Source organism: Mercenaria mercenaria, chromosome 1 (assembly GCF_021730395.1).
Source record: "Mercenaria mercenaria strain notata chromosome 1, MADL_Memer_1, whole genome shotgun sequence".
In the NCBI taxonomy this organism is placed as follows: domain Eukaryota; kingdom Metazoa; phylum Mollusca; class Bivalvia; order Venerida; family Veneridae; genus Mercenaria; species Mercenaria mercenaria.
In genome coordinates, this window is record NC_069361.1 from 2,358,037 (window position 1) to 2,373,852 (window position 15,816).

At 35.2% G+C, this 15,816-nt stretch overlaps 1 protein-coding gene across 1 annotated transcript in view; it reads left to right on the forward strand.

Moving 5' to 3' along the window:
- Positions 1-15,231, forward strand: part of LOC123545175 (uncharacterized) — a 41,071-nt gene extending 25,840 nt beyond the window's left edge. The window contains exons 11-14 of the mRNA XM_045331510.2: positions 3,104-3,185; positions 6,202-6,300; positions 7,360-7,449; positions 7,852-15,231. Of these exons, the coding sequence (XP_045187445.2) occupies positions 3,104-3,185; positions 6,202-6,300; positions 7,360-7,449; positions 7,852-8,023 (443 nt within the window). The 3' untranslated portion in view covers positions 8,024-15,231. The remainder of the gene's footprint in view (positions 1-3,103; positions 3,186-6,201; positions 6,301-7,359; positions 7,450-7,851) is intronic.
- Positions 15,232-15,816: the final 585 nt, after the last annotated feature.

Here is a 15,816-nt window from a genome sequence, read left to right on the forward strand (position 1 = left end):
AATAAATTAGTATGCTTTTCTTCATCCACTTTTCAATGAAATAAATCAATTTTTGTAGCATGTAATTTGGTAAACATCTGAAGAAAATGGCGTAACTGTATCAAGGGGAAACAACTTTAATGCAACTAAATATAAGTGTTATAAATTTCGAAGTATCTGCGGTGTACATGCAGTGTACTATTTTCTTGTACAAGTCCCTCCTGCGTACATGCAGTGTACTCCTTAAATTTTCAGAGTCTGTGCTGCGTACTTGAAGTGTACTAGTGACCTCCTGCGTACATGCTGTGTACTCGTCGAAATAGTACGCGGCATGTACGCGGCATGCGGTGTATGTAAAATGTACTCCTCTGGCGTACTACTGTGTTCACGGCATATACACAGCAAATACGCAGCATGTACGCCACAGAGGCTTGCTTCTGTAAGGGTTATTATAAATTTTACAGATCTTGCACCATCAGGTCAGTAGAACAAGTTACTTCAAACTGTAAGTCAAATTGTTGATACAAGGACATATTCTTTGGTGATGATATGACTCATGGGGGACACAAGTTCAGATGTCTGTTTGTCCATGCTTGTGTGTGTGCCCGCGAGTGTATATGTTTGTGTGTTCACAAAATTGTGTCTGGCTACTGTAAAACACCTTTTATTCGCGAGAATTTAATTTTCGCTAATATTCGCGAGGTTAAGTACTCGCGAATTCAAAGTGACCGCGAAAAATAGCTTTACCTGTTCGTGTTTATCTGAAATTCCTGATGTCCGAAATAGTGTCTGAACGATAAATGTTCGCACTTACGAAATTCAGTTATTGTGATTTTGCGTGATTCCACCATGGTTCAACAAGTACGGGTAAATGACTATATTATATACAAAATATACATGTATACAGCAAAGTATAATTTTTATTATTTAATAGTAAACATTTATCCAATTCATGACGTATCGATCAGCACAAGGGAAGAAACTAATGGTGTTACTGTACATGACCGCTCAAACAAAGTTATCTTCCATCACAATACTATAGTACATGTACTAAGTACTAGTAATTCTAAATTAAGCTGTGACGTGAATTCCAGCCTGAATCCAGCCACGCTGTACCATATCAGTGTAATTCTCAATTTTCTGCATGGTTTTAACAAGCCATTTAGCGTGCAGTGGTTTCACAGTGGACAATCAACATTTACAGAGTCAATGTTACTATCCTTTAATTGGACGGCGATTTCGTTAGCATAAAACTCCTCAAAACACGCTTTGAAATTGGCATACATACACTCAATTATTTTTAACGCCTAACGAAACAGTTTCCCTTTTCAAAAGACGAAGATAATTATTATACAAAATGTACCATTGTTTACCAATTTTACAATGGTTTACACTTTTTTCAAAACTGAAAGAAACTGTGAAAAGTTTGCAATGATTGGGTGCATAATAAATGTTCAAAGATCAAACGTTCATTGTAAATATGGAGTCCCAGTCGAGCCATGATATTTTTTAGTTTAAACTTATTTATTTTACCTGTTTTGAACCTTTATCTTCCATCGTCCATAAGCTCACCGGCACGTAATTACATTGCGATTATAGCCGGTTTCAAACCCAAACTGATATTTCTAACACTTGTAAATGTTACGGATATTAAAGCTACGTAATAACAAAAGAAAGGAACAATTTATTGACGACTATACAACAGTGAGCACATATCAGATATTAAAGGCATTTATCTGCTATCAATAAGAGCGTAACACGCACTAGCGGACCGGAGAATAAACTTTTAACAGTGACGTCATACAGGTACCATAATTGCAGAAAGTAACCAAATGCAATCTTACTTCCGGTTTTCTTCCGGATTCACATTCGCGAATTCAAAATTACGATTTTAACATCGCGAATTTAAGATTTCACGAAATAATAAAATGCCAAAAATCGGGACAAATTCGCGAAATAAAGATCTCGCGAATTTAAAGTGTTTTACAGTAATAAGGTTATTGTGCATGTTCCAATTTTGAAATAACTTGGCACAAATAACTAGCATAACAAAGCATTTGATGTGCAGTATACAGACCCCAAACATAGAGGTCTAGACCACAAGATTTAAAGTCATTTTTCTTGTTTATGCATACATGGATATTCAAATAGCTAGGCAAAAACATTCATCATAATAAGACGACATGTCACTTCAAGTCTCCTACTCCAACTTTAAAGGTCATGGTCACACTTAGAGGTCAGAGATTTTACATCATTTTTCTTGTCCACTCTGTGACTTGTATGAATGTTTGGAAGTACTTTAGCTCAACTTTCACCATAACTAGACAGTGTGTTGGTGCAAGACCTAGACCCTTAGCTAAAAGGTCAGTCTCAGCCGGAAAGGTTTTAAGATGGATGAATATTCGTATGACTTAGCAAAAACCAGGGCTTTTCGTCCTTATATAACAGAGGCCTATAAAAGGCCTCTTCCCAGTCCAAAAATATACTATTTTTTCCCAACTGTGGCAGAGATATTTCCCAAAATGCAAGGTAAGATTTCCCAAAATCATGCAACAGATGGTTCAGATTTTGTTTACATTTTAGTATTTCCAGAGAAAGTGTTTGTCTGGTATCGCTTTTTTGTCACACTAATAGCCTTACAGCATACAGAACCTAGTGTGATGCATTACCAGTCTAATATGTAATGTTCCATGGCCTGGAATTTAGTCTGTGTTTCAGGGGAGATAAATTTGATTCATCTTCCAGTGTTTACTTTCGGTTGGTTATTTTTCCCAAAATGGACAATCATCGTGCATAAATTTCCCAATTTGAAAGGCCAAGGCCTCTTCCCAATTTCCTGATGAAAATCCCTGAAAACATTCACCATTACTAGATAAAGTCTAACATGTAGGATATAGATCCCAAGCTCAAAGGTCAAGATTACATTTAAAGGTTAAAGGTTTTACTTCATTTTTTTTGTCCTGTCTATAACTTACAAAGATGGATATTCAAATAACACAGCACAAACATTTTCCATACAACAATGTGTCAAGTACAAGACCTAGGACTGACTGATTGCTTTAATAAGTTTTGAAAATGTTCTGCTGTGGTTAGTCAAACAAATTGTGTGCTGTTACTGCTGCAGGTGCTCCAAGAATGTTGACCAGATCTAGAGGGGAGACAACAGATGTAGCTGATGATGTAGGACAATGTAGTATTAGGAACAGGTACTTGTTGTATCATTTTTCCAAGTCTTTTTATGAATTCAATAGTTTAGAATATACAAATGCAGTGTTTGTTGAAAACACAGCATCTTTCACATCTTATACAGATGATGTTTGTTTCAGTGTAAGATCATGCTGTCTTTCAGCAGGTAAACACCGGGTACAAACACATCAGTTATGAAAGTGTAAGATATGCTGTTCACAAGTGATTGGTATTTTGATTGTACAGTAATGTTCTTAGTTTTATTTTTGAGTTTTATTAATTTCACCTATCTTGCAATTTCTTTACCAGTGACAAACATATCATTGAATTTAATAGTTCATGGATTCTTTGTGAGTTCATACACCCTATTTAAACTTTGGTAGTAGAACTTGTAGAAAATTTCAGATTATATGATGTCAGTGATAAATATGGCCCACAGAGCTAATTTTGTCTCCCACCACCCAGTGGTGTGGGAGACATATTGATTTACTCATGTCTGTGTGTGTGTCTGTAAGCTTGTCCGCATTCTAAGTTGAACATTTCTCATCTGATCTTCACCAAACTTGAACAAAATGTGTTTGACCATAAGACCTCGGCCAAGTTTGATAACTAGCCAAATCCGCCCAGGCACTTTTGAATTATGGCCCTTGAATTACTGATTGGATCCAATCGTCTAGACCAGACAAACTAGACATTTTGATAGGAACCATTGGTTTGAACAATCCAGACAAGCAAGGCAGTTGTGGGAGACATGTGCTTTTCTCAAAAGCATCTCTAGTTTAACAATTGAATCTTCCTTCAGCATTGTCATAATGTTATATGCTCTTGTACTGATCAGAAGAGCTTACTAATTGTGTGAATCTTTGAATATAAACTGTACCCCACTAAAGTTCAGTTTTGTAATGATTTTTTAGCTCACCTGTCACATAGTGACAAGGTGAGCTTTTGTGATCACCCTCGTCAGTCCGTGCGTCTCGTGCGTCCGTGCGTCAACAATTTCTTGTCTGCACGATAGTGGTTTCATTTATGAGTTTATTTTAACTAAACTTGCACACAACTTGTATCACCATAAGATCTCTGTTCTTTTTTCTGAACTGGCCCGATCCCGTAATAGGTTCCAGAGTTATGGCCCCTGAAAGGGCCAAAATTAGCTATTTTGACCTTGTCTGCACAATAGCAGCTTCATTTATGATTTTATTTTTACCAAACTGGCACACAACTTGTATCACCACAAGATCTCGGTTCCTTTCTTGAACTGGTCAGATTCCATTATGGGTTCAAGAGTTATGGCCCCTGAAAGGGCCAGAATTAGCTATTTTGACCTTGTCTGCACAATAGCAGCTTCATTTATGATTTTATTTTAACCAGACTTGCACACAACTTTTATCACCATAAGATCTTGGTTCCTTTCTTGAACTGGCCAGATTCCATTATGGGTTCCAGAGTGATGGCCCCTGAAAGGGCCAGAATTAGCTGTTTTGACCTTGTCTGCACAATAGCAGCTTCATTGATGATTTGAATTTAATCAAACTTGCACAAAACTTGTATCACCATAAGATCTCAGTTCCTTTCTTGAACTGGCCAGATCCCATTATGGGTTCCAGAGTTATGGCCCCTGAAAGGGCCAGAATTAGCTATTTTGACCTTGTCTGCACAATAGCAGCTTCATTTATGATTTTATTTTAACCAAACTTGCACACAACTTTTATCACCATAAGATCTTGGTTCCTTTCTTGAACTGGCCAGATTCCATTATGGGTTCCAGAGTGATGGCCCCTGAAAGGGCCAGAATTAGCTGTTTTGACCTTGTCTGCACAATAGCAGCTTCATTGATGATTTGAATTTAATCAAACTTGCACAAAACTTGTGTCACCATAAGATCTCGGTTCCTTTCTTGAACCGGTCAGATCCCATAATGGATTCCAGAATTATGGCCCCTGAAAGGGCCAGAATTAGCTATTTTGACCTTGTCTGCACAATAGCAGCTTCATCTATGATTTGATTTTAACCAAACTTGCACAAAACTTGTATCACCACAAGTTCTCAGTTCCTTTGTTAAAGTGGCCAGATTCCTTCATGGGTTCCAGAGTTATGGCCCCTTAAAGGTCCAAGATTGGCTATTTTGGCTTTTGCAGCCATATAGAGACTTCATTTATGGTTTTATTTGATACAAACTTCCAAAATATCTTCAACAACAATAAATCTTGGATTCCATAACAAATCAGATCCATTCATAGGTTCTAGAGTTATTTTATCTTATATCTGATTACCTCCCCTGATTGTAATCAAAATGGATTTATATCAGTAAGTCCTTATAGGACTTATTTGAAATTTCATTATTGTCATTAGTTGGACTGAGCCAATGAGGGTAGATAACTATGGACTGATTTTATGTCAAATTACCTCCCTTTATTTCAAATTAAAATGGGTATATCTTCGTAACTAATGAAGATACTGATCTGAAATTTCATTATGTCAACAGATTTATTTGGCAGATCCTTCTTTTGTTCACTTACAAAATATTTTTTTTTTTAATTACTTCCCTTTTATGTTACTATAAATAGCTTATATATATTAAATTTTTTATTATTAGCCGTAAACCTAGACCACTTTTCTGTGGTACAACATGGTACCTCAACTTTTTAGGTGTATTTTGACATATCTGTACCTTGTAAGAATTTTTTTTTTCTTTTTGGTTATTTTCTTCCCTTTGTTGTTCCTGTCCTTTGGACTTAGATATTTTTTCTGAGGACCTTCTTGTCCTCAAGTGCAGTGATAACAGGTGAGCGATATAGGGCCATCATGGCCCTTTTGTCGGTTGTAAACTATGTTTTCTCCATACAGAAAAAGTTTTATGAAAAAATGGTCTGCCAGTAAATTTTGGGAAATAAGAAAAATAATACCTCATGTTTTGTGCAAAAGTTATGTTAATATTAGAGTGAGGAGAGTTACCTATTTTAATCAGTACACAAAGGAAAAGCGTTGTTATGGACATGCTAATTTTCATGTGATTATATAAAATATCTTGGTTTACAGTGAGTTCATACCAGGCTATAGAAAGATAGACCATCGACGCTCAACTTGGATGAATGGTTTCATGATGTTTAGTCAAATAAACAGACAGAAATATTTAAGGTATACACAATCTTGTCCTGGTTAAAACATTGTCATAAAAACACGAGTAATGTCAGTGTTGTATGAAAATGTTCGAAAGAAAATATTCAGTTAAAACAAGAGCGCCGCAATGCGGAGCAATATATGCTCGAAGGTATGATCTTTGACCTTTAAGACCTTGAAGCGACCCATCCACAACATGCACTCTGCACGTCATCTGGATGTGGTGAACATTTTTGTGTGCCAAGTTTCTTCGAAATCCGTCAAGGGGTTCAAGAGTTACAGAGCTGACATGAAATGCTCATGGACAGAGGGACACCAATGTCATAACAAATACGCCCCTTCTGGCATATAAAAAGGGGCATAACTTGGACATGGCATTTCTGACATTTCATGCATGTCCAGTTGATATTGATGATGTATACCTCAAGTTGGAGCTAAATTCAAAAAGTTACTATGGGGGATTGACAGACAAACTGTTCAAGCATTGAGTAGAATAATGAGGTATTGAGTACACAAGTTTGTGTGACATGGAATAGGGTTGTAAGGTCCAAAAAAGGGCATAACTTACTGAAGAAAAATAATCAGTCATGAAACTCACAAAAATTAAGTTATTTATGTCATTTTCAAGTTGATGCTGTGTATCAACTTCCACTGGAATTGAATAGAAACTGTAAAAGTGGAGTATGATATAAAATAGTACTGTAAGTACAAAACAGGGACATAACTTGAAAAGAACCGGGCATGAAACTCCTGACAGTATGTCTACTTAAAGATGTATACCATGTGTTATTTGATTGGAAATGGGTGGAACCTGTAGTTGAGTACAAAAAGTGAGAGGAGGATGGACTGATGGACAGACAGTTCAAACTGTGTCTTCAGCAATACAGACATAAAAATATACAACCAGGTCAAACATGAAAAACAAACTGTTGTAAGATATTATGCTGAAGACTGAAGTAAAAAGTTACGACAAAACTTTATTTCAAGTGTTTTAGATCATTGTACCAGTTATATAAAACTTGAGTCTATGGTTTAAACTTTGTAAGGTCCATGTTTAAATGTACTGTTCCTTTACAGAGAGCATCCAGGAACACATGTGTCTGTGATACAGAAACTGCTCGGCCAGATGTGGAGAAATATGACACACGAGGAACAATTACCTTACAGGTATATCACATACACTTACTGTATGCTTTTTAGTGGTAAAAGATAAAGTTTCTTGTTTAATGTTAGTAGTCAACCAAAGTCCCCATCTGGAATACATTGAACAACTTATTTTGAGCCGAGCCGGCAACAGGCATCATAATTACGTCTTCAGCATCCAGTCTAGGCTGATATTGCTGGATACAATACCAATTCAAGTAAATCACCCAGCACTGAACACTAGTTGGGATATCAGCCGCAACCAGGAATCGAACCAGGATTACTGGCATTGTAGTCCAACCTGCGAACCACTCTACCACTTACTCCCTAACAAAATACTGTGGTAGATCATACTGACACTGGAATAAATTCATGGAATAGACATGAAAAGGAAATTTGTTTTCTCAGAGTTGATGTATGTTTCAGAGAGAAAGCCAGTCAATATAGCGGGTATATTAAACAGGCACAGGCTTGTACAGCCTCAATTGCTGACTCCAGTACCAGCTTCCAGGGGGAAGACAGGGAACCAGAGGTTGACCAGTCAGGAGTGGAACCAACTGTTCTTACCATAGCTCCAGAATATTGGCAATTTTCATAATGTAAAACCAGAGACTGTCCAGTCAGAAATGGAACTACTCTCAACAATACTGGCTCCACGTTTGCAGAACATTTTTCAGCCTCTGCTGAATTTGAGATTGAATTTTTTGATAGCAGATTTCACAAGAACTTCCCAAGATTAAGTTCCAAAAGAGTAACAATCATCTGTTCTGCAATTTAGGTATACATGACAAAGTTAGGTTTCAAACTCTATTACATCATCATAATAATATTATGTTTAACAAGACATTTTAGCATATGGGAACTGCATGTGGACTCCATGTTTGTATTTGTCAGGTGTCTTTTGCAATAAAAAATAAACGTCTCTGTGAAAGGAATCTAGATATTTAATCAAGTTGTCAAGGTTTGAAATTACATATTTTATTTACAGTTACAGTAAATAATTTTACACATACTCAATAGGAATTAAGTAATAGTTTAAGAAAATGTGATAATAATGTGATGTGTAATAGCTTCCCAGTACTTGGTGTAAGGTAGAATCCTGACAGTGAATAAACATATTGGATTTCAGTTGGATTTGCAAACCATTCAGACATCAGATCCAAACGTTGGTTAGACACTCGGATCAGACCAATTTCCAACATATATCCGACCATTTTCTAAAATAAATATGACCATTTCCTAATCAAAATCATTTCTAACCAACTAGAATCCAGTGGGTAAACAGTTTGTTTTAGAGGTGGAATTTCTTTTGGTTCACATTGGAATTTTACTTGAGATCCAACTTGTAATCATTATATGTATTTTCTCATCTTTACTTCCTAGTTTGGCAATGTAAGTATAATAAGTCGAAAAGGTATTGGGGGAATTTTGAAATTTAGCCATTTTTGCATGATTCTTCAACACTGCTAAACTTGCACCTGAAATGTATAGAATTCGAGAGTTTCATCTATTTTATTCTTTCTCTGAAAGAAAAATCAACCAACAAAGAACATGATTACAGCACGCAAAACAAACGGGTTCATTGTAAGATCTGAATACCTTTCTTAACTTTGGTAAAAAAATTGGTTCAGTGTCACATGTTTGCTAAGTTAAGTATTGCTTAGCTTACAGGTCTATTTCATGAGTATTTTGCTGATTCTATATAAGAACAGTTTGGTATGGGTGGTATGTTTTCCAATTAATTCGGCTGAAGGAGCTAGTACACATTCACATTTGTTGAAGCTTGCTCAGAGACTGAGTTTCTTTTTCCTTACACAAAACTGAAGATGGATATTCAACATCTCTTACTCACTAATACATAAATTAGTGTGTTAAGTTACCCCCTGTGACCCTACTCACTGATACATGAATTAGTGTGTTAAGTTTACTTCCTGTTTTTTATTTTGCCATTTCCAGTTTCATCATTTTATTTTCTTATTTCATTTATTAGAACAATTGTGAGAGGATCTCTGTATGAATTTTTTCATATGTTTATTACAATCACTGTAACAGTAAGTTACGAGATAGCTGTAAACACTATCGCACACAGTATGATTTGATTAGTAAAATTTGTTGCCTTCTTTATGATAATCATAGCTATGCAACAAGCATGAAGTTTACAGTTTTTTTTAATGAAATGTATGTTTTGTTAAATGAAATGAAATTGTATTATTAGTTTTGGATTAATCGTAATCATGTTCTGTTTAGTCTTTTCAAGAGTTTTAATTTCTCTGTTCATCCCCATTTTACTACACAGTTCTGATGTAATCAATTTGTTGTAAAAAATGAAATATCAGTTGTTTTTCCTTGATCTATGATTTTTAAGCCTTGGGCAGCTAGTCCTTGGTGATTGTACCTCATTTACCGGTATTGCTGTATAATACAGTCCACTACAGCATGATTTACCATTATATTATTTGTATCCAAATAAGCGGAATATTCCAATATTTAGTATTCAAATAAGTGGAATAGACTACTGCTGTATAATACAATCCATCCCCAGCAATTTACAATTATACTATTTGTAACCAAATAAGCAGAATATTCCAATATCCAATATTCAAATAAGTGGAGTCAACTGTATTGCTGTATAATACAATCCACCCCAGCAAGTTAGCATTATACTATTTATTATGTTTCCCACCACACAGTGGTGTGGGAGACATATTGATTTACTCCTGTCTGTGTATTTGTCTGTCTGTCACAAATATTGTCTGCACTCTAAGTCCAACATTTCTCATCCGATCTTCACCAAACTTGAACAAAATGTGTTTGTCAATAAGGCCAAGTTCAATAACTAGCCAAATCGGCCCAGGCACTTCGGAATTATGGCTCTTGAAACTTGTTTTTTGATAATCAAAGCACTGAAAGTCTGATAAGGCAGTTGTGGGAGATATGCGCTTTTCTCAAAAGCAGCTCTAATTTACTATCTATCTCACAAACAAACCAGGAGCTTTGATCAGGATACTGTAAGTGTAAAATATATAGACTGATCTAACCTTTCCATAACAAGATATATCTCCAATTTCTCTTTAATTCTATTCATGATATGCATCTTTCTGAAGGAGTGTGGTAATAGGAGCTTTCTTGAACTTTCGTATATCTTTATCAGTTTCTAAATTTATGACCAGAAACATTTCTATTATAAATTTTAGACAATTTTGGATCCCAAAATATTTTTAAGTTCCAGTTATGAATAAACTTGTCAATGGATTATCATAAAACTTTGATGATGTATTGGTTACCATGAAAGCAACATTTTGAGTCTTTTATATGTCCATTTTGGAAAAACAGGCATATTATGTGATTGCATGTGAGTCTGTCCATCAGTTTGTCTGTCCATTTGTTCTATTTAGTTTTCGCAGTATAATTTAATAACCATTCAAGGTATTGACTTCAAACATGGGCTATAGGTAGATGGAGATCAGATGATTTGTAGAGCACATGAACCAGGTCAGTAGGTGCAGGATCAAGGTCACAGAAAGGTCAAATCTGTCCATATGCATGTGGTTCTGGGATGATCTGTGTATGAAAAGAATTGGAACCTCTGCCTTACCCTTGCATGATCGTAAGAGGCGACTAATAGGGTCTTGATACTTGGTTTTGCTGTAACTCTGATTCCAGCAGGTATGCAAATTTTGATTCCATACCTCATGTTTTTATTTCGATGTAAATGAGATGTGAAGCCAAAATTTGTAGTCCTGTTTGGCCCCATATAACCTGTACTGTGTTAGTGCGCCGTAAAACCCAAATAAATAAATAAACCGTCCATATGTTGTGTCCAGAGCATGACTGGATAAAAATTCAAGGAATTTACTTTACTGTTTCGTGACTGGTCCAGAACTCTGTCATCCATCAAGGGATTACAATATTACTTAGCATAAATGTTCTCCATAGTCAGACGACATGTCATGCGCAACACCAAGAACCTCTAGCTTAAAGATCAAGGTCATACTTGGTGATCAAAGGTCAGTATGTTTTTGTTCCTTTCAGGTTCATAACTTTGTCATGTAAAACAGTATTTAAATATCAGTTGGTACAAATATTCCCCTAGATGAGGCAAAGTATCATGCTCAAAACCCGGACCCTTAGCTGACAGGTCAAGGTCACACATGGAAGTCAAAGGCCAATTTGGCTTTTTTCCTGTCCTGTCTGTAACTCAAAAATCCTTGAAGTAATTTTGATATTACATGGCACAAATATATTCCATAAGACACCCAGACCCAAAGGTCAAGGTCACACTTGGAGGTCAAAGGTTGATAGGGTATTTTTCCTGTATGAATGATAACACTGTTGTCCATGAAGGGATTTTAATATTTCTTAGCACAAATATTTTCCATAAAAAGACAATGTGTCTTGCACAACCTCTTTATCCCTAACTCAAAGGTCAAGGCCACTGTCAGAGGTTAAAGGTCAATAAGATTTTTTTTCCTCTGGTCCATAACTCTGTCACCAAGTAAGGGATTTTAATATTACTTGACACTAATGTTCCCCAGAATGAGACAGTGTGTCATGTGCAATACCCAGACCCCTAGTGCAAAGGTCAAGGTCACACCTGAAGGTCAAAAGTCAATATTGATATTTTTCTGTCCAGTCTAGAATATTTTTATATAAGCTCATGTCATATGGACCTAATTAAAAATTGTTGGTGTATTTTCTTCTGAATTAATACCCTTTAATGTGATGATTTCTTACATTTTTTTCTCATATTTTCCCACCAATTTCAAAATGAAACATTATCAGAATGGAAATTACATACTTGTTCATATTTATAGATGTTATAAAACAATAACTGTACATGTAGATTTTTGTATATGCATATTTTAATCCATTTTTTCTTATATCAAAATGAAATGTTACCAAAATTGAAATATAATACTCTTTCAGATGATATGAAACAATCGACAACTGTAAATTTTTGTATATGCGAATTCTAATCAAAGTGTTTAGTTATGACATATTGTATATATGGTACAATATTGTTTATACATCATTGACAGATATCAGATCATGTTAATACTGCAACCAAGAAAATTAGGTGCCTTCCAGCAGGGGTGTGGAATTTTTAGTTTTTTTTTTCACTTGTCCATGGACAAGTTTGGCTGAAAAATATTCTTGTCCAAAGACTAAATCTGCTTGTCCATGGAAAACATATATAAAACAGGCCTTTTGCACTCGTATTTAGACATGCATGAAATGTGCTTTGAGGACAGTTTATGTGAATTTAATGCATCTTTTTTGGGCAAATTTTCAACTGTTTTTCCAGTGTATAGGACGGAAAATTTGTCCGCGATGTGTGGAAAAATCCTTGACACATGCATACTTAACATGTTAGAATGTTGTATTCATCTTTCTGCAGCCAACTGAATTTGTCGAGCAGGCTCTCCTGAAAGACGCGAATATGTTTGCTGTTGTATTTTTGTCTATTTCTTACTTAGATTTGCGTTTTTCGAACTCTTTCTGGCCAGGTCGCGCTCGAACCACCCTTTCAAATGACAGAAACAGATTGTCAGCCATGCATGATAATGTTTATTATAACACTGCCATCGTTTTCTGTGGCAACAGCCAATCAGCGCGTGGAAATTTCCAGGTAGACATTTAGTGAGAGGCTCCATACGAGTTATAAAATATAACTGAATTTACCTACTAAATTCGGTCGGGAATTTCGCCGTTTCCCTTTGAATAATTGATAGAAAAGCTTTATGTTTAGAATAATATTGTGATACTGGATACTATTTTTATTTCTGGCACAAGTTTTCACTTGTCCACGGACAAACGGGATGAAAAAATCTACTTGTCCGTCGGCAAATTTTAAAAGCCCATGTCTGACAAGTTGAACATAGGAATTCCACACCCCTGCTTCCAGTATGGGACTTTGTATTGCATGGCAGTACTTCATTCACTTGTTATTTTAGTTACGCTAGTAAAATTTAAGTGTATTTTGTCTAGTTGAAAAGTCTGGTTATGTTAATATTTTTTAAACAATACATGTTTTGAAGAAAGTTTCAAAAATTTGAATTGGTAATAAGAACATATTTTCCTCTGAAACTGCTTGTCAGAATTACACCAAACTTTGTCAGTAGCATTCTGGCTTGGAACTGTATCAAGTTTTTTCAAATGATCTAGCTATGCCCCTTTTAGGGGCCATCAGAGGTAAAAATAGGAAGAAAAGTCTGTAAATAACTTATCTTCATGACCCGCTTGATGGATATTTATCAAACTTGATTTGTAGCATCATTTAAAGGTCCTTTCCAATTTTATTCAGATAGTTCCCCTTGGCCTCATTATTACATAAAAAAATATATTTCACATTTTCAGAAAGTTATGACCCTTTTTGACTTGGTTTTCATGTCATTTCTTTTTTTAGTTACAAGGCTTTTGAGTAGTCTGCTGTCCTCTGACAGCTCTTGTTATTTAAACATCTCCCCCTGAAACTACCGGTACTGGTTAGAATTACAGCAAACTGGCATGGACCTCTCCCAAGTTTGTTCAAATGGTTCCACATGATACTGTTCAGGGAGTACCAGAGCTAAATATATAAAACACTTTAAATGACCTATTCTCATGAACCACTTGATGGATCTTCACCAAATTTTGGGTTTGTAGCATCCTTGGAAGGCCTTCTCTCAGTTTTGTTTAAATGGTTCCACCTGGCCCCTTTTAGGGGATGTAAGAGCTAAATAGGAGAGCTAAAAAGTCTCACCATGAACCACATGATAGTCAACAAAATGTCAAGTTTGTTCAAATGGTTACTCATTTTGGGGCCATCGCAACAAAAAATTAGAATTTTTTTATTAAAGAACTTTTAGCTAAATTCTTTTAGGATGTTCACCAAACTTAATCAGAAGCAAGGCCAAATGGTCATGGTTTTCCTTAAATGAGTGTCTTAGGTCCATTTGGGCCTCTTATTTTAGATATATGGTCTGAAAATGAAAAAGTAAAGAAAACTTGCCTTTAGGTTGTAAAGCAAATAGTATGAATGCTTCATTACTCTGTGATTTAGAGAAAATCATGGTAAGCACAGTGTTTATTTGATTGTTGTTTGATTACAAAGTGCCCAGAGCATACTAAGTTATTGTGTTCAATGTGCTGTTTTGTATGGAAGGTCGGTACACCATACTAACTGCCAATTGCTAAATTTCAATGTATTAATGCCAAATGCTGTCAAGTGGTTATTTTGAAATGCTAAATGCCAATTGTTAATTGCACTATTGTGGAACAATACATGGAAAATGCTTATGCTAAATACTTAAATAGATAAAGAGCTGAATAAATCAGTGGATTAATGCATCATTTGGATTTACATTGGCCTTTGTATCAAAATTGTTGTCTCCAAAAATATTTTGACAGATTCTTGAGTGAACAGTTTCAATCCCAAATTCGCTTGAGGTAGATCATGCTTTTGCTTCAAATCAGAATGATAGAACATTTAATTATTATATTTACAAATAACTTGGAAGTTACATTCATTCGTTTATCAAATCATGGAGGAAAATAATTCAACATTTTGCATTTGTAATTTGGCTGTTAGCGTTAAATTTTTGGCATTTAGCACAAGGTGTATATATAGAAAGTTTTGTTATTCAACATTTGTCATTAAGTAATTGGCATTTAGCTTTAATCATTTAGCACTTGGTAATTAGCATGGTTCACCCTGCCTTCCATAGTTCGTTACATGGTACCATTTTATGATTGATTAATAATGTTAAAGATTTGCCTGTTTAAAACAATTGTTTTATTTCTAACGATTAAAATGGTATAAAAGAAGCAATCAGCCTTCTTATTTTTTTAATCCTTGAACAAAAATGTAATAATTTAGTAAGAATCTGAACTTCCAAGATAGGTAGCACTTGTTGGGTTTTAGTACCTATAGAATGGCTCAGTTAGACCACAGAATTGTCACTTATTTCTAAGGTACAAATTCAGGACAAGTGTATGCTTTTCATAATGATTGACAGTCTTTCATCAGTAAAAACATGCTTAGAAAATATACCATTGTTTTACAGTTCCTCTCTCTCTCTCAAAAGAAGTTTTCACAAGCTACTTTGGGGCACGTGACATAAGAAATATATATACACCAACTTAGCTACAGTCGAGATATTGTAGATCTGTATTAATGTGTGTAGTTTTCATCATGGGTTTAAGATTTTTCACAAGCAATATGAATAATTAAACCAGTGCATAATCATTTTCATGTCATTAAAAGTAATAGGTTATAAAAATGTTTATCAAACATTTACCCAGATATTACATACCAGTTACTACTTCCATTCAAATGAAGTATGGGGGACATGCACTTCTTGAAAAGTACCCTCTTGTTATAACCTTGGTTCATGCATTGCATGTTGAGAT